General features: G+C 41.3%; 1 protein-coding gene across 5 annotated transcripts in view; it reads right to left on the bottom strand.

Annotated features, from left to right (window-relative positions):
* Nucleotides 1-19963, bottom strand: part of RABEP1 (rabaptin, RAB GTPase binding effector protein 1) — a 40714-nt gene that overhangs the window by 4054 nt on the left and 16697 nt on the right. For 3 of the 5 annotated variants that reach the window (XM_054084811.1, XM_054084810.1, XM_054084812.1), the window contains exons 3-17: nucleotides 18788-18991; nucleotides 17404-17564; nucleotides 13235-13354; nucleotides 12761-12896; nucleotides 11834-12012; nucleotides 10888-11013; nucleotides 8136-8603; nucleotides 5993-6097; nucleotides 5129-5245; nucleotides 4564-4662; nucleotides 3030-3170; nucleotides 2210-2399; nucleotides 1885-1940; nucleotides 1150-1248; nucleotides 246-362 (exon numbers count right to left, since the gene is read on the bottom strand). In XM_054084811.1, the coding sequence (XP_053940786.1) occupies nucleotides 246-362; nucleotides 1150-1248; nucleotides 1885-1940; nucleotides 2210-2399; nucleotides 3030-3170; nucleotides 4564-4662; nucleotides 5129-5245; nucleotides 5993-6097; nucleotides 8136-8603; nucleotides 10888-11013; nucleotides 11834-12012; nucleotides 12761-12896; nucleotides 13235-13354; nucleotides 17404-17564; nucleotides 18788-18991 (2318 nt within the window). Of the gene's footprint in view, nucleotides 1-245; nucleotides 363-1149; nucleotides 1249-1884; nucleotides 1941-2209; nucleotides 2400-3029; nucleotides 3171-4563; nucleotides 4663-5128; nucleotides 5246-5992; nucleotides 6098-8135; nucleotides 8604-10887; nucleotides 11014-11833; nucleotides 12013-12760; nucleotides 12897-13234; nucleotides 13355-16137; nucleotides 16947-17403; nucleotides 17565-18787; nucleotides 18992-19963 lie in introns of those variants that run through there. The other 2 variants (XM_054084813.1, XM_054084814.1) reach the window with 2 other exon arrangements.

Below are 19963 nucleotides of genomic sequence, written 5' to 3' on the forward strand. Positions count from 1 at the left end.
ACAATCAAAAGCCATTTGCTGAGGGCTCAAGCAAGGCCCCATCATTGCATCATTTTGCCTCTCAATGGCCAACTCTTGGCAATATTCTTAGGAATATTTGATCCGTTTATTAGACCAATAATTTTTTAAATAGTTCATAAATACTAACATAAGAAAATTTACAGCTGCTGCTCCTTACTTGATTGAGCTCTGGAGAAGGCAAGAGCCAACTGGAAGCCCTCACAAATCCACTGCCCTTCCCTTACCTGAAGCGTCTGAGAAAGCTTTACAAAATCTCTCTGCACTTGCTCGCTGACATCTAACTCGGTCTGCAACCGCTGCGCTTTGTTCTTCTCTTCAAACACCAGCTGTTCGAGGTTTGCCTGAGGAGAAAGAGATTCTTTAGGCTATGCTCAAGCCGAACAAAGAAGGAGAAGCTTGTATAAACCGATTAAAGCGTGGTACTAGAACAAAGCAGCGTGATTATTCTCACAGCCCTGGCAAGAAATTAAACCTATCCCTCTTTCTACATCCCAATTTTCCTAATTGCAAAATCAGGGGCTAACGCCCACCAGACAAAAACCCTTGTCAGATGGGTTAAAGCATGAAAAAGGCCCATGTCTTAACAGCACTGTGCCCAAGGATCTCAAAATGAAAGAAGCAGATTTACGAGTTTTAATGGCATGAGACCATAGATGAGGGGCAGCAATCTGCAGGCCAAGAGGTAACAATCACGCTGTCTTGTGTTTTAGTCAAAAAGTCTTTGGGGAAGAAAGAAACCCAGAAAAATCAGCTCACAATGAATTCATCCGATTGCTCCGACAGCAACAACAAATGATATTTATTCACGAGTATCAAAGCATCCAAACCAATGCTGGGTCAGTCAAGAAGCTTCCATGTACAGAAACATTACTGAAGCCTGACTTTGGAGGACAACCCAAGAGCGACGCTCACATCAGCAGCAATTCAAGTCCACTGCTTCACAAATCCAAGTGCAAAGTGGTTGAGATGAGGATTTAAAACCGCATCCAATGGACACTCTCAGTGCTAGAACCTTACCCACATTCAAAAGCTTCCTTTTTAATTCTTAAGTAGCGATACAGTTTCTGACTACACTTCTGACCATCACAGAAGATGCAAAAATACTTCACACTCAGGCACCATAGCTACCTTGGCTGCGGTCTCCTTCTTCAGCTGCTCTTCTAGAGCATTTTTTGCTTCCTGCAGACTCTCCAGCTGCTGCAGGTTTTCCTGCGAAGAACTTTCCAACTACATTACAATAATAAAACAAATATTAACTAGAATTCCCAACATTTCAATTCCTCACAGTCCCTCCATTCAGGAAGCACAGCCTAAGTCTTTCCCAGGACTACTCAAAAATACACCTAAATAGTCTCTCCTAGGGACACAAAACCCACCTACATAACATCTCTTTCTTTCCATTTATTTCTTTAGAGAGCTGGAGAGGAATGGCCAAACCTGGCATTTAGGTTACTATTAGGTAGCCTAATATTAGTCAGGAATTAGTGAACCCAATATTTAGGTTACAGATCACTCAAGCAACAAAACAGCTTCTAAAGAGCAGGAACAGAACTATGGCATCAATACAGCTCTTCCGTCCTTCAAATTACGACATTGTATGTTTCAGAGTTCTCTCCTTCTTCTGGCTCTCTCCCTCTGAATAATGGACATACTAAACATCATATGAATATATAGATATATACAAGGGTTACTGACCCCTCAAAGGCAATGGGAAAAGAGTTAATTTTCTCTGCTACGAGGAGGCTGATGTCAAAGATACCAACACAGCAGCACTGGCAGAACTAGCAGGAAAAGAGAACCCTATTCTCTTCATTTAAAAAAAACCCACATAACTGAACATCCCATGGTGAGAGCGTTCCTTACCTGTTCCTTTTCCACTTTTATTCTTTCCAGTTCAGCTTTTAAACTGGAAATGGAAGCTGAAAAACAAGAATTAAAACCTAAATTCAAGAAAAGCACAGTAAGCTGGACAAACCGCGCTTACTTCTGTTAATATTTAAAGGAGAATTAAGTGTGTGCCACATCAAAGGCAAACAAAGCACGGTACTTTTGTGTTCAGCTGCACAGCTTTGGTGTATCTCCTATGAAAAATGATCAGTTTATGAAGTCTACTTATCACAAAATCAAGTCTTAATTTATCTTACTAGTTTTTAATATTCCTATTTTGAGACTGTTTTACCCCACTCACCTATTTCCTCTTTGCAATTCTCTATTTCCAGCTGCAGGGTTTCTTCTATATTTTCTTTCAAATATTGTTCAGCTTGAATCTGTTCTTTTAAGAATAAGATCTCGGCCTTAAGTTTCTCCTCCAGGTGATCTGCTGCTGTCCGCACGCTAATTATGTCCTCACGATATTTTAAAATCAGCTCCCGGAGCTCCTGAATCAATGATTGTCAAAGAGTTATGATCCTCAGATGCACACAGAGGTGTATTTATCAGCACACGAGCCAGAGACCGTTATCCTATCCCTAGGTCTGTCCCACCGTACCAGATCTTGTGTGAAGACCTTGTTGGATGCAGAGCTTATTGTTTAATGCTCAGTATTATCACCGATCCTAATGCTTGGGCAGAAAATAAAGTGACAGATACAGCTGAGTTTATTGAACTCCTAAATTAGGCCCTCGGTGACTGAACAATTGTGTGCCCAGCCGCAAAATTCAGCTTAACCGGGACAAGCGCACACTCTACTGACAACAGGAGAGCTGTCAGGTCACAGGTAACTAATTCTATTTTTATCTACCCACACCCTGAAGCTTGTTTATGACACAGTGGGATCAGACTGCGGATTCTATACATCACAGAATGGGTTAAAATCCAGATTATTCATAGAATCACAGAATCACTTGGTTGGAAAAGACCTCTGAGATCATCAAGTCTAACCGTACCTGTCTACCATTAAATATTGTTCACTGTGCTATTTGAGTCAGCTCTTGATAAAGGAGATTTTTTCAGTGAGATCTAGTCACATGCATTAAGTACTTGTGTTAATGATTTAAAAAGTATTTTACCTCTGGTGCTTCTGGCAGAATGAAATCCTCAGCTTGCTGTAGAGACACGTGCAGGCTATGTTTACCTTGAAGGCTCTCGTTATCTTTCTGCAGTCTCACCAGCTCTTCTGAAACCTGTTCCCGTGACTGCGTCAGGACAGCCTCCAAGGTAACGAAAAGCACAAATTTTTACTCAGGGTCACGCTCAGATCTCTTCATGCCCCATTTACCATCACTGCTTTCAAAAGTCTGGAGGATTGATAGTCTTTGTAAATAAGGGAAAAAAATGACTGTGTGGATCCACACAATCTGTTCTCTCTTGCCTGGCCTGTGCACTAGAAATAAAGGCAAGATCAATCTTAACGGTGCAGGCAGAGAGGAGGAAGCCGGGGATAAACACAGCATTGTTACAACTCCCAGTTTTCCTCTGTATTTATCCATTAGCGGTGCTCATGGGGGCAGAGCAGGGAATCACACGTGGTCTTGGGACCTGGCAGTTATGCTTATTAAAATCTCCCAACAACTCCACTCTAAGACCCGCTTATTCAAAACCTGGAACATTCATCCCAAAACTTTCAATGGGAGTTGTCTGCCTTTTGAGGAAAACGTCCAACCAGCTGATCCCTTGTGAAGAAAAAAAGATGAAGAAAACAGTTTTACTTGCATTACCAAAGAAAAAAATGCAGCGAGAGGAGTGATCAGAGCAGGGCTACAGGGATCCGACTCTGACGGAGGCCGCTCTGCCCGTTCTGGGTGGGCAGCGCGAGAAGCATATTCAGATCAATACATTTCTGAATTCCCTGCATCTCCATTAGGCTGCTCACACCACGGATCAGACAGAACATTCCTGTAAGCAGTGCCCTCATGTCCTACAGACAATCCCAGGCCTCAGAAATGCCATACTGGGATTCATGAGAACGAACACTCTTAGTCCCCACGCTGCTGTGCAAAGGAGCTAAAAAGAGACTATATTTTAATACAGAAGGGAATGAATCGCTCTAAGGAACTCGGACTTTGTTCTGGCCTAGGAAATGAGGGCCTGTTCCTATTCTCTGACTTCATTCCTACAAGATGCTCAAAATAGCTTAAAAAAAAGTTCCCAGGCTTATCTCTTCCTGGTGTTACAGCTGAGAGTTTAGGTCTGACCTGTAAAAACACAGAGCATTCTTCTCTCCAACTCCAGAAAATAGTCTCTGTGACGGTAGCTGGGATGAATCCTAAGAAACTGTCCTGAGAATAAAATATTCTGTCTTCACATCTGAAGTGAAATAAGATACTAAATGGGCATGGAATGTACATAAGGAATAAGGGGGTGGGGGGGGAAGTTGTCTAGCAATCACCATCTCAATCAACACGTACACACAGAATCTAATGTCAGACTGACCTTACAAACTGTTACAAGTCCAGCCCTGCTCTCAGCACTGTCAGTAAGTTTACACGTTGGGATACAGAGTTCTCTCTAGGCAAAACCAAGTCTGATACAAACACGGTGAGCTCCCTCCCGAGGTCAGACAGACAGCACTGTTCGAGTGCCCTCGAGGCCGAAGCTCCTTACCATCTGCTCCTGGACGCTCCTCTTGGCTTGCAGAAACGCCTGCTGCAGTTCACTGAGGAAGTTCTCTGACTTTTGACACTGAGCCATGAGCAGAGAGATCTTAAAAAAGAAAACCCACACAAAGATATAAAGCATGAAACGGATACTGAAGAAATGACCCCTGAAGTTCTCTTCCCTGATTACTAACATATACTTCCAAATTTCAAACTAATCCTCTAAAGTTTATTTTATCAATTCCTTACTCAGTAAAGCAGCAATGCAGCCCAAGTCAGTGAGAAGACACTCTGCTTTTAAACAAATAATACACTTATATTTTATTTATCAAACTCTGATGAACAAAAAAACTCCTGTCAATCCTACTCGAACTTGAACATAAGCCAGTTTAGAGATACCAAAGGGAAATTGCAGAGCTATGACCTAGGATTTCAGCATTTTCTTTAAGGTAAAGTAATATTTGTACCTCTCTGAAAACATGGATCCTCCAAAACCTTACAATTCAGTTATTCTACAACAATACATCCTTAGCAGTAAAATTTCTACCACCTCGATTACAAGACGCTGGTACCTGATTAGAGGAGTCTTCAGCACTTTGTTTCATGTATTCCTCCAACTCCTGTTTATCTTTCACCGTCTTTTCCAGCTGGTCGTTAGCCTGCCTGAGCATCACCTGCAGCTTCTTCACCTGTGTTGTTACAACAAAATAACTTCATTTTTTATTCCGTATATTTCCTTAGCACAAATATAACCCATCCTATAGCAGCCCTAACCCACAAATCAAAATCCCTCAAAAGCCTAGGCAACTCAGATGTTTCTTTGTCGTTCTCCTGAACACCCTGCATGCCAGTTTACACCTGTAAGGACAGCCAGGCCATCAAACTGCACTGGGCCATCACCACCTAATGACTTCAGTCACCTATTTCCAAGCAGAATATGACTCATGTCTTCCATACTCATCTGGAAACTGTTCTTCAGTTTATGGCAGGAAACAAACATCCCCCAGTCCTTTACAGTCACTTTATGTTGCTAGGATGAGGTCCTCTAGTTTTCCCTTTGCCGTTAACAATTCTTGCATTACCAAAGATAATACAATTTAATGCATGAAAAGCATTTTAGAATATAAATTATGAAAGACAGCGACTTAAGCATGTGCATAATGCTTTTTATAAGACAGTGCCTGTACTGCACGGTCTTACAGCGCCGGATAAAATGGTGCTCCAAGGCAAATCCTTAAGAAATAGGTACACGTGGTGCTCATGACCACATAAAAAATCAGGTTACGTCAATAACATATCAGATGTTATCCAGGTTTTAAGCATGCTGACATTGTTCAATTAAAACCAACGAATAAACCAGCAGATGGGTCACCATTGCATTCTCAGTCATATGAACAACTGCAAAAGTCTTGCTAAAGCAGGAAGAACAATCCCACCTGGTCTCTTGTCTCTGCCTCCTGGATCTGGATACCTTGCAACTGCTTCTCGTAATTTGAGCACATGTCGCAGCGTCTGCCCAGCTTGTTCCCTGCGTTCTGCACCTGGAGAACACAGAGTTATCACCTGCATGAGCACCACCACATTCTTCAAGGAAGGCAGATGTGTTTCATGCTTGCAGTTGTATTGTGTGAACTCAAAATACTACAGATAAAAGACAGCAGCAGAATCCCATAAAGACAAGATTAAGTTGCTCTAAAAGTAAAGGATAATGTAAATCAGCTGTGGGATATCAGCTTTTCCTGGCACGAGTCCCACTGTTAGCACAAAGGCAATAAGCCACGGCCTACAAGAGTTCATCAAGTCATTCAGTACGTCCTTTCAAAATCTATTACTTAATTACCCGTACAGCAACAGACAGCTCCCAGAAAAGCTTTCAACAGACCGGAACAGTTTTTTCATGCAACTATTTTATATTAAGAATCAAATTATAAACAGAACACTGCGGTGTTTGGGTTTCTGTGTGTGCTTGTGGCTTTTGTTTTAAATCAACACAAACTAATTAAAAAGCCAGTCAGCTCATCAGGTCAGGACTCCTTTAAGTCTTGTTCTTTGTGTAACCGAGCTCTGTGGCTTTTTCAATGACACGTAATAATTTGGTTCTACAACAGCCATCAAGATTTATCTACTTTTTAATACCCTCCTTCAGTATTGCTCAGTACCACAGACTGAATAATCAGCTAAAAGAACAACTGGGAAAGAGTAAAGTAGAATACAGACAGATTTAAATAAAAAGAAATCAAAGAGGAGGAGAAGCATTGGGGTGTGCAGCAGGGAAACTTAAGACTAAATCAGCTTCCATTCTGAAATGGTACTGGTTTTGGCTAAGGTGACAAATAAAAGCTTTATCAAAGCTGTAAGCCAGGTTTGAGCTGAGAATCTGTATTCACTGCTCCATGTCCCACTCACAATGAACAGCATTCACGTTCTCTCCTGCCTCCAGGAACACATGGGAAGCAGGGCATTTCTTTCCTTATTCCAGGAAAGGGTTGGAGTAAAATGTCATTGGGAAAAGAAATATTCAAGAGTAGAGGGTTTAACTCAGCTCTGATGATGCTGTAGCTTCTCCAGATATGGTGAATCAGCATCAACACAAAAAAATAGCAACTTTCCAACAGGTTTAGAGAGACTTTCAAGTAATGACTTGCAGGTAAGCTGAGCTCCAACAAGTTGAGGAAATAAAGTATCATCAGTTCTCCACCTCATCTGTCCTCTGCCTAGCCTCTTCTCTTTCACTGCATTCTTACATTCCTTTTTTTTACCCCCTTCCTGTCTATCTTCTCCACCATTAGGGACTGTTATCTCCACCCCTTTGCGTCCCTCTGACATGCAGCTCCTTGGCCTCTCTTCTTCAGAAAGAGGAACCACAGGAACCCCACCACGCTCCTCCCTCCAGCAACAGAACAAATGCAAGCTTTGAACTGGCATCACGCCGAACTGCTGAAACACTGACAGGCAGTACATGCCGAAGCAACCATTCCCTCAGTCACCTCCACCTGGAGAGGCGCAGCATTAAGGCTGATCGACTGCTTGTTGTGCTCAGAAATTGGCTTCTGATGATGCAAGTCCCCGGCAGTTTTCTGCGGCCTCCTTTGTGGTAGCTTCGTGCATTATCTTGGCAGCTCATTTCCAAACTGCACCCCGTGCATAGTTCTCACTACAACTCCTCGGTGCACAAACCAGCACTGTGAGCCTCGCTTTGTGTTAACCTTAGCGCTTTTCCTAGTCACCCACTGTTGCGCTACAGCATCCTTTCCTTGGCTTCCCATTTTTTCCCTTTTTTTTTTTTTTTGAGTTCTCCCATCTTTTTTCAGCCTCATGTATTTGCAAGATCAACAGCTCTCTCTGCCAGACCCTCCCGAGTGCAAAACCACCCTGTTTTAGTGAAGATGGCCTTCCCAAGAACAGAGTCTGCCAATACAGCTTACATCAGCTGTGCTTTACCAACAGAAATATTCCAAGAGAGAAAAGCAAATAGCTACATAGGATGCTACAGATTCCCTTCCACACCTGGCTCCATGTAAAGCAAATTGGGAAGAGTTTTCTCCTGGCAGACGGCCCACAGCGCACAGAGGCACTCACCTCCTTCTGCAGCAGGTTCCACTCTGTCTCGCTAACCAGGCGGTAACCGCTAGGAGACACGTAAGCGCTTTCCATCCCTTGTGTAACACTGGAAAGAAGCGAAGCAGTCTCTTCTTGCTCTGGTGTCATTGCTTTGATTGCTTTTTCCTGATCTTTGGTTAACATGAACCCACTTGGCATTTGTAGAGAGCCCAGGGAAGCTGTATCAAAGTTCTCAGACACCGAATCTGCTCCAACAAGTGGTCCAAAATCCGACTCATCCAGGTTCCCGGCAGATTTTGCTTTGTTGTTGTATCCTAAAGCTTTGGACTGTAAGGATCCAGATGTCCCTAGGCTGTCTGTTGACTGTGCTCTCCGTAGTCCATCTTTAAACATATCATTATCGGATTTGTTGAAAGATTCGCCAGAAGAAAGAAGCAAGTCTGCATCCAGTGAATGGACTGAGCCGTGGGTGCTATTTACGTGCACCTGAAATTGAAAAACAAGGAAGATAAAACTATATACACCATTCTAGAAACGTGGTGCAAGAGGAATGCTGGACACTAACGATCACACATGGTAAGGGCAAGTTTAAATTCCCTTTGGCAAGACTTCTGGTCACTAAATTTAAGATGGCAGAGAAAAGGAGAGAGAACTGAAATATTCCAGTTAGATTTAAAAAACAAAACAAACAAGGAAAAAGGATCCTCCGTGAGAATTTGTCTTCCTGCCAGACAAGCAAGGACACTGTCACCTTGCATCCTCCAATATCTGAAACAAGGTGCTTCTTCTGCTGAAGATACACTTGCAATATTGCTTCTAGAAGTATCGTCTGCACAGCAGAAGGCAAATATTCCACTTCACAAGTAAAATCAGCAGTCTTCCGTAAAACAAAGAACTTACATTAATATGAAAGTAAAGACAATTATGCGCTTAAAAACTGCTCTACACTGACAAATGAATATTCTTCTATTCCTTTCTTCTGGTCTGAATGTGTGACAAGCTACTGTAAAACAAAGATATATTTTCTTCAAACTGTTACTTGTATATAAAAAAAAAAAATGAAATGAGAAAAGGCTTGGCTTAAACGGCCTGGGGAATGCCAACACCAAACTCACACTAACTGCTGTGTTAGGCACAGTACATCTCTTGATCTATTTTTATTTATTTGTAGCACTGAAAAGAGAGCAGTAAGGCTTTATTTAAAAAGCACATGACTGCTTTCAAAATATCTCCCCATATATTATGCACTTCTGCTTTGCCATTAGACATGTACAGAAAACAAGAACACAAAACCAGCCTCTTGAGAAAGATAATGAGTTCTGAAATAGGTCCAACAGAGACAGCAGGCAGCTAGTACCTCCATACAGGTGTTTATAACTTACAACAATATATTATGTATTACTGGGTTTATGACTGTTGTAAATGTCTTGGTTTAAGCATTTTTAGGCATAACATTTATATTTACTTTATAATATGTCTATATAGAGTTTAAGTTCCTATCAAAAAGTCAAGAGAATACGGAGTTAATATAAATCATTGCATCTTCAGACAAGAACTGTGTGGTGATACAGTCATAAATCAATTGTTTGTACAGCAAAGTGCTTCACAGGGAAGAGCTCAGAAGTCCAATTATGACCAAGTACGAGGTACAAGTCATAATCCAATACATTACCACTCCTGAACCACATTCTGTAGGCTAAAAAGGTCACAAATCTCAACAAAATATAAATCCATAAAGCAAAGCCAAAAGCACTCTGGAAGGTATACTCCTATACAAAATGTGAAATTCGCCAGTATGTGTAATTCCTCGAATTAAAGACATGCTAAACACTAAAGAGCATCCCAGGAACTGAGATTAAAGAAAACATCAGAAGACAGAACTTCTGTTTGCCATCAATGGGTTTCATTTCAGATCTGGACACGGAAGTCTATTGGTATACAAAACAGGATTTGAAATAGAAAGTTGTATCCTTACTTTGGGTTAACGGGTAAAACTCTCTCAGCTACATTTTGGTACAACCTGTGTGCTTTGGACTCTTTTCCTCACAAGCAAAAAGCTTTGGGAAATTCCAAAGACGATTTCAGCCTGCCCTCACGTGTAACTGTCTACAACACCCAGAAGCCTTGCTCACTAGCGACAGCCAGCAGCATTAGTTTTCCTGGCTGTTAATAATGACTTGACTAATACAGCACAAGCAGCTTCCACAAAAACTCAGTGCTGAGCCTCAACTACTGACTTGGCTAAAAAGCAGCTTATTTTGAGTTGCTGAACAGATGTGGCCAAAACCCTCTACCTGCACAGTTGGAGGGAGATGAACACTTTCAGACACACACATTGCGCTAAGTGACTGGCCAACTCCACCATCAGTGATCTAAGACATCTCAAACCAGGTTAAGTTTAACACACAATTCAACAGGTAGGCTGGCCAAGCGGCTACAACAATTACTGAATGTGCAGATGTTACTGGTGTAATTCCGAACATTTAGGTGTGTTAAAACTTCTTTATAAATCTCAAGGGAATTTAACAGCAGTAAACACCCAGAATGCAAAAGGTAAATCAATTTTTTAACAGCATGTCTCAGGACTGTAACTGCTCAACCGTTATTAGAACTTACATATTCAAGTGCAGCTCCAAAGATTTTTCTTTGCTTAGTAAGAATTACAAGCTACAGAGAATAAAGAGCACTAAGTTTGCATTTGTATTTGTAATCATCACTCCGAGGAACACACAAGTGCTCAGATTTGCACTGAACTGTCCAACTGTTTTACCTCTTCATTAGAGAGCTGGGGAAGGGTTTCCTCGTGGGCTAGAGAGCAGGAAGTTTTCGTTTCATCATCGGAATCCTTCTGTGTCTGCTCCTTGCCCTTGCTAAGCCTTTGCTGATCATCTTCTTCCTAGGAATCAATGGTCAATACAGAACACACATAAGCAGGATTCAATTTTGCTGCAGTAGTCACAACATCAGCTTTCATGATAAACTAAACTACAAAGGCAGCACTGGAAAACACTGTTTTGGTTAAAAAAACATTTTTTATCACATAAGGATTCTCTTGGTTAAAAATCTGGTGTTCGTTTCACATGGCACACTGACTTAAACAAAAACTTACTTTGCAAGTTCATTGGCTAATTCATGTTTTAGAATGATTTCATTCAAAGAATATATTACCTAGATACAAATCCTGACATAGGGATTACCAAATAAGTAACAGAAAGAGCTGCTACACTGGCTGTTGTACAAAACCTGGTAAGAGATTTGCATCACCCATGGCCCCATCAACAGCCATTATACAAGCATGAACATTCAAACGTGAAATTGAGAAACTTATGTCGGAGGTAGGAACTGCACTGGGAAAACCTTGAGAGAAGGGAAACTTTGCTACCCTAGCATCCTTGACCCAGATGTTCTATGGCACAGGTGACTGGCTCTTCCTCCACAACTGACTTCTGGATATTATTAACTTTTCATTTAACAATACTGGCAACATTACTTTTAAAGATATTGTGTACATTAATGTTAAAAAGGTTGGCACACACAGAGAGTTTCTGTTGTACTTGTCAGCTGCCATTCAACAGAGAAAGTCTATTAAAGCTGTCAGCTGTCATTATTAACTGTTAAATAACTTCGTCTCCAGCACGTGATTTCCATATCTCTTTTACCTTATTAAATGTATATGATGAAAAAAAGGGAAAAAAAAGAGGAAAGCAGCAAGTAACCTGATCCTTTTTTTTCAGCTCCTCCACTTGTCGGAGCTGCTCGGAGGTCAGAACAATTTCCATACGCTGCATGTCCCTCATCAGCAAACGCTGAGACTCCAGGAACTGGTCGTTGGCTTTTTGCCATGTGTGTTTCAACTGGTTGTGCTGCTGTCGCTCTTGCTCTAGGAGATGGCAGACTATTCAAAAGCAGAAAGAGTTGATCTCAACCACCATTTTTTCACCTCTTTTCCACAGAGACGCATTTTCACAAATAAAAGTCATTATTGTTCTAATGGAAAACAGTCAGGCTTTGTCCAACAACTGTTTAGGATAAAAGAAAGCATTTTCCTAATTCCCAAACTTGGCCTGTGATTGGGAGGCAGTTCTGATGGTTTAAGACTTCCCAATCCAAAGACTAACACCTTAACTTCATTCATGTGTATTAATAGTTTATATTTCCAGCACTGGTTCAAAAGACTCTCTTCTCCACCCTTAGTTATTTCAGCAGAAGGTTCTGGTTTTCCTTGCTCTAACAGTGATGCTACAGGAATATTTATGCAGCCATGCCAGCATCGGGCATTCAGATCAGCACACCTCAGGGAGATTAAGTGATACATAGTGGATGTAATGCTCAGAGTTGTACACAAATAAAGACACCACTAAATTCAGTTTAATAAGAAGGAAGCTTGCAATACTGTAAGAAGTTAACAGAAACTCAATAGCATCCCTTAAGAGAATATTAATTCTGTTGTTTTTCTCGGTCATAAAAGAACTCCACATTCAACTCTTCTGTACACATTTCAAGGGCTTTCATGTTTTAAAAGTGCTGCTTCCTCCCCCTCAATTTCTTTAAATCCAATTCAAATAAGAAAGCAGAAAAGAATGAACAGCTATGTTGGGTTTTGCACCCTTAGTGTGAAGAGTCAAAGTGACCATCACTAGTACCTTCATGCAGTTCTTTCCGCAACTTTTCTGCATCTTCTTGCAGGACTGATTTTTGCGTGTTGAGAACAGCCACGTACATCTCTAAGTCTGTCCTACACGACTTTTCTGCTTCCAAATAATGGTTCAGCTCTTTAACCTGAATAAAAGAGGGAAATCCACCGTCTCAGTGGCTGTTGGAGAGGTGCAAAGCAGATGTGTTTCCAGGGCTTTTTCTTTTTCACTGCTAGCAAACCTGGAGCCATGCAATTCCAAGCAAAGCACAGATCACACACACTTGACAACTTTCAAACCAGAAACATGGGAAAACATATATAGCCCAAACATGTTATTTGAGCTACAGAAGAAAAAGCTGTATTGTGCGTGAAGAGCCTCACAATGCACCTTTTTCTATCTTACAAAATGTGACTTTACTTATGGGCATCAAACTACACAATCTAAGATATAATTCAGGACGCAGTTACAGCTCCACCTCACCTTTGATGCCTCTAACTCTTTTATTTTTTCTTCAGCCCCTGTGAGCTTCTCTTTTAGTGCCGCGATCTCTTTCTCCATTGGCATCACAACCGAGCGCAGCTTCTCTGCATCCTCCTGGGCCTTAAGGTAAGGTGATAAATTACGAATAATTCATTATTATAGTTTTTGTCACAAAAGTTTCCATTATCAGAGACATTTGGAGAAAATCTCCATGCCAACAAAACCCGACGGCTAAACTTCCACTTTCAATGCTCATCTTATTGTGATTTATTCAGTTCAGCAGTCATTTCAATGTCAACAGGCAATATTGGTCCATTCACAGAAAGCAGCTACATTTTAAATCCATGTATGGATTAGGCCATGAGTATCTGCTTTTAAAGAGAATGTCAGTAGATCTATCACTCTTGATACTTCGGAGAAAATTCACAGGTCATGTGTTTCAAAATATGTGCACTTGTCTGTTCCGAGAGGCCCGACTGCCCTGGGGCCCAAAGCCAAACCTTCAGAAGTTGACACTTCTCCCAGACGGATCAGCAAAGGCACCCGCTAAAAGTTGTCTTGGTTAAAATCTAGGCTAGAATGCAGAACAAGACTTGTGTCTTGTCTTAAATCTAGACTAGAAACTAGGTTTCAGAGGCTGCTCATTTGATTTTCAGTTCTTGTAAGCTTACCAAGAACTGCAGTCCGAACAGCACTTTCAGAAAGAGTAACACACAATATTTTTAACCAGTGATGTTTCCTAAACCTAAAAATCAATAGATAAAAATCAAATTATATTGCAATGCCTTCCAATCACACAAAAGTCACCAAGCCCTCAGGCTCTAAAAACCTTTAAACAAAAATCTATAGACAAACCAAAATTGCATTTCCTCATGTTTCCTTGACTGCTGCTGCAGTCTGTCACTGCCGGCTTGCTTGTCCAACCAGTACAGATAAAATCTGCGAGGAGAGCGAGGGACACCACGTGAGGCAGTGAATCCAACACCAGGGACACGTGACAGCGTCACACGTACACACACACATCCCAGCGCCTGCAGCCAGCAACTCGCCAGCCACATCTTTTGAACAGATGGGAGCAAGAGTTCAGCTTCAAAGATTGCTCTGTATTTGATCCGTTCTACCAGCTCTACTCTATGCTACCTGTAGTCAGCTCCTAAGGACTAAAGACAGCCCCACGTTTTTAGGGCTGTTGAACAAGCTTTTTCCTAATGACTCACGGTAATCACAGGACCATTTCATCGCCAGCCTGATTTCACGCAGCTCGACACTGAATACAGAGCAACATACATGCTCCTGCTGGAGCCAGCCATGCAGAGGAACAGTCAGGAAGTTCCCCAGAAGCAAAACCAGAGTTTAACAGCAGCCGGCTGGGAAGGCAAAGGACAGAGAAATCACTCTAGCTTTTACTGCCTACTAAACAGAGCTGAAGTTTGACGCTGTGCTCGCAACAGATTACAAGGGGTTTGTTTAAATAAAAGGCGGGGGGGGAAGAATCCGTGTTAAAGGTCAGTGAGATGCGAGCTGAACCCTAAGAATACCCTGTATCTGCTAATAAAATGAGTACTGGTCCCTGGTTCTGCTTTTGGAGGTGAAGTACAGTTACTGAGACTCCCAAATGGAGGCCAGAGTCCCCAGATTTATTATCCATCTTTCAGTGGAAAATAGTATACAGACAACAAGTATAATTGTTAGCAATTATGTGGATGCAGCATTAAATTTCATTGGTTTTATTTTCATTTAAAATGGATTTTATAGCCAAATGGAACACAACTGAACTGAGACGTCATCCAGGCAGGAGAGCCAAGAAGGTTGGTGTCCTGGACTGAAACACACGGTTGTAATCTTGTTTCTGCTCTGTCTATTCTTCTCACCTCATCTCTCATTGAGAATGTTAGGCATAGGTATGGTGTTCTCTGAGTTCTATGAAATGCGATATATTATATAGAGATATACAGATAATAATCTCACACATCTCCTTACAACCCAGAGAGCAAAGTACTTGTATGTTTTTTACTTCTTTGCTATGTCTGGAGATTCTTTAGAACCAGCCAGAATATCATAAAGGTATTTCTGAAAAAATCTACGTTTATGCCTTAAAATGGGACATATAAGGATTGAGGATATATACAACATTGTTAGCTGGAAATGTAATTTTGCATGAGGAACCAATCACAAGTGTTCAAACAGCACATCCCAGGTGATCAAGAAAACTCCCCCTTTTGTAAGGACTGCTGATGTACGAATACTCATTATTTCACCAGCCAAACACCTTTTTGTGGGCTCTGTATTTGCTTGGTTGTTTTTAGGTGAAATTGAATGTCCTTTTCCTAATTTTGGTCCAATTCTTAGTCTCCTTGAAGAAAACACAGGTTTAATGACAAAGAAGATTAAAAAACCCACGCAAAGCAGTTTAAGCAATTATTCCAAGCTTCACTCTGAAGACCAGATTTACCCCTCCCCCTCGTATTACATAAAGTTCCTCGACTTTGCAGGGCTGGGGAGCTTTCTGAGCTCATATCACAGACTAATACACAGCTCAATCACAGACTAATAAATCGATCACCTTCTCCTTTAGGATCACAAGGGATAAGCACTTCCCTTTTAAAGGGGTAGAGTTGAAAATGCTATTTATCTGTTATATTACATTTTTAGACGCCAACTGGTTCGTGGTAAAGCTGCTAAGTTTAGGTGAGCTGCTTTCACCTGAGCGACTCACCTCCAACTTTTACACGGTCAGTATATTCGGAGAGAAAAAAAAATTGTGCCAAGTCTGTAGTTATTGGAAAGACTCTCAGCCAAGAGAGCTTGTCTTCTGAAGGTTGTTCTCGGCAGCGTGGTGGCAACTCATTCTGGGGCTCTCACCCTGTGAACTCTGCATCTCCTGGGTTGCTCCTACAGGACTCACCACACTGATCCCATTTCAAATCTTCCTTCCAGCCGCAAACAAAGTCTTTCTTCTCCTAATAGGGCTAAAACCTTCTCTTAAAACTAGCTGATGTCTTAAAATTCCAGTGGCAGTAATTCTCTAGTCAGAATGTTTGTAAATAGGCTTTAGTTTGGACTTTATAGATCAGGACTACATGAGGAGCAGTGACACTGAACACCAAACAGTAACACTGCAGCTACAATGAGCAATATTCAAGCATCTCGATTGGTCTCAGAAAAAGAATTCCCTTTTGGAACACTAATACCGATTGCTTGCTATGACAGTAAAAATAGCCAAAATTCTTATTACGTGGAATGTTTGTGATATTCAATACTGCGTTTCTTCTGCTGACGGCAAGCAGAAACAAGGGAATGCAGGCATGTGGCAGACAAGCAGATGTTCGTCTACTCCTTTATTGAATATAGGATCATTTATTACATTAAAATTGTCTTAGAATATCTTGAAGACCACTGTAAGCCTGCTGAGAAGACAAAGTCACTTAAATGCAAGTTTTTATAATACAATAAACAAAGACTCCAAAACATCAATCTATGATAATGGGTTCAATGTCCTTTCTGCTTAAAAGAGAAATAAACCAAGCCTTCAAATTCAACAACAAAAATACAAACTCAACCCAAGGCACCTCAGTCTACCTCCATTAAGTCTTGTGAGTCGTAAATCTTTGAACAACAACAAGATCCTCCGAACTCCAGGGCAAGCCTCTTTCATCCTCTAGAGTCTGGTTTGTGACAGTAAGGTACTGCATTTCCTAGGAAGCCCGTAGTGCTGTGTTGCACAAACACAGCTTACATTAAGGAGTGATTAAATACATTTTAGATACAGTTCCCATTAAAAACCTCAAAAGAAGTTTATAAGATTTGAAAAAAGGAAAGAAGGTGCAGAAGTGTAAAGGAAAACTGCAGTCAATCCAGAAAAATCTAACAGAGGCTTTGAGGTCATTTGACTTTACGACAACAGACAACAAGGCCTCCTGCATTAAACGCGCAAGGCCAAACATTGCCCCGCTGCAATTCTCTTGCTGAATCCACATAATCAGTTACAATACCTTCATGAATTCAAACACAGGATCAGGTCATGATGACTTCCACACACAAAGAGCTGAAAGCTGGCAGAACAAGGCTCTATGTTTCCAAGGAACTATGGCAGGGTGTAGAAATGAAGCCATGCATAACAACACAAGTGTATTGTGAAACAGAAACTGAAGAACTAGACTCCAACCTACCTTTTTCATTTCATTTTCTAGGTTTTCTTCCTCTTGACCTTCAGAAAGTCGCCGCCTTAACTCCGCTATTTCCCGTTCCATATTTTCTCGATACTGATTCCACTGAGCTCGCTCTTGCTCCAACCTGTGATGATACTGGAGCTCGTAGTCACGAACAGTCTCTATAAAACAGCATTTTCAAAACTTATTTTCAATGTAAGTTAAAAACCAGAGCTTTAGGAACTCCATCTCCAACCAATCATAACTGATCAAACTAGGACCACAGTGAACTCTCTCCTCCTCTCTTCCCTTTGACTCCTGCCCCAAAATCCAACTACATAAGCAAAAGATGCAAAACAACTGCATCACAATGTGCATCATCACTAGAACACAAACAACCCCCCAAAACTGTTTAACTCCTAATTTCAGAGCAACATATGCGTCTAACAAGATATTTAGCAGCGCATTTTGTACCTCCAAGCACATCTTTCAAACAAACTCCCAAACCCAAAATGGAAAGGAACTAGAACTTTTCACACAGTTTTCATGTCCCTGTTATTAATATTACTCCATCAGTTGAGGAGCCGTCTGTTCACATACGTACAGCAGCTGGCAGGACTAAGCCTTGATCTAGATATATGTATTGATGCATATCATAAACAAACAAATTTGTGTACTCAATACGCATGAATATTTGTATTCTCTAGGGGAAGAGCATAATCAGGTGATGGAAAAGCTGCCTATAGGCTGCAGGCTCTGAATATTGTGATCCTGCTTGTCAACCTTTAAGAAAACAGCCAGTTATGGCAACAGTCTGTCCCCATTTCACATCCTGCATTTTGTTCCCTGTACACAGTTTGTCTCAAAAACATCAACAGATGCACAACGGGCAAAGAGAAAAAAGAATAGCCCGGAAGTATCAAGAAAAAAAATGAGCCAGAACTGATAGAGTGCAGCATGTTCAGTCCCTAGCCCAAAAAGTCCGTGCGAGAGCACTGGAGGACACTGAGCTGCCTGACAGCAGACCTGTGTTTACACAGGAGAGAAGAGGATCATGCTGGCAGCCTGAAGCTGTTTTCAGCCTTGTCAAATTACACGCGTTAAACTTATCTTTGCGGAAGGTTGAAGAATCACATTTATAGTCCCTCAAAAAAATCTTGGCATATGTGTGGGAGTTCCTACTGCCGTGTCTCCTTCTACATTCTAACCCTGTATTGACAAAAGAGAAGAACCGAACTCCTTTTCACCAACGTAGGACCTGTGGCCCATCTGTCACCGCCGTAGCCCAGTTCTGCCCAGCCACACGAGGCAGCTGTCCATACTCTGTGCAAAAGCAGGTATGAATCACACAACGCACACTAAAGAGATGTCTGATCTTTGCGGCAGCCGCTTGCCTGGTTGTTACCTTTCATAATAGCTTGTAGTGAAGCTACTTCTTCTTGCCACTGCCTCTTCACCTCGTCAATAGCTTCTTGTTTTGTATTCTCAGACACTGTAGCGATAGCTTTGATGTTCTCCATTTCAGCGTGAGCTTCCATCAGCTGGGTCCGCAACTGGCCCAGATCATCTTGGGCTGCTTGCAGCACTGCATTTTGTCTCTTCAAGTCCTCTGAAAAGAAGCATTATTTACATTTAGCTTGATTAATAAATTCAATCTGAAGAGTACCTATGCCTGCTGTGGAAAGGAACAGTGGTCTAACAAGAGGGCGAAGGAAGCACTTGATATTAAAGCATCTACCTGTAACAACTGAGCAAACATTAGCAGGTAACTTAGGGAACAATTCCTTGACTTTGTTTGCCCTTGCCTTTTATTGAAAAGGTAACTTCTCACGAACACGCCACAAAGCAGGCACTGTGGATACAAACTATGAATTAATACACCTGATGAAAGTGAACTGTGCCTTTAATGAGTTCATTATTTAACTCATTCTGGTCATGAATCTGGAAAAACATAAGAATAACAGACAGGAAGACAGATCTTTCCTCAAATTTGGCACCAGCTTGGTCCCGAATTTGGACAGATCATTTCATATTTCTTGAACAGAAACACTCTGTGACCAGAAACACCTGCCCGGTGTACAGCAAGTAGCCAGCTAGCTCTGTGTATTACCCTCAGTACCAAAACACTTCATCAGTTTGGTGCCAAACACCTTATTCCTCGACAGAGGCTATGGAACCTGAGCTGAACTGGTATTCAAAAGGACACTATTCCTTGCAAGAAAAAAAAAAAAAACCCAAAAAAAAACCCCGAGATCTTGAAGAATTTTTCTTGCATAGGTCTCAAACAACAGCGTTAAGGATGGGCTGTCACAGTTCCAATGTACATTTAGGAGAGGGTCCTCAAAAACAGAGAGGAAAAACACTTTGATGGGGAAAAAAAAAAGACAAGTAATGGCTGGTCTGTTCTCCACTGGCATCCTTTTGCTTCAGGACCTCTGAAAATTGAATTCTTTTTTTCCGCTCATCACAATCTTTATTTTCCATTTCTTACTGTTCTTAAAAAAGAGGAATTATTGCTGATCTCATCTGTAGTGTCTCATATCTTAAGATTTCCTTTCATCCAGCTACTAGAAACACAAAG

This window comes from Cuculus canorus, chromosome 20 (genome assembly GCF_017976375.1).
Source record: "Cuculus canorus isolate bCucCan1 chromosome 20, bCucCan1.pri, whole genome shotgun sequence".
In the NCBI taxonomy this organism is placed as follows: domain Eukaryota; kingdom Metazoa; phylum Chordata; class Aves; order Cuculiformes; family Cuculidae; genus Cuculus; species Cuculus canorus.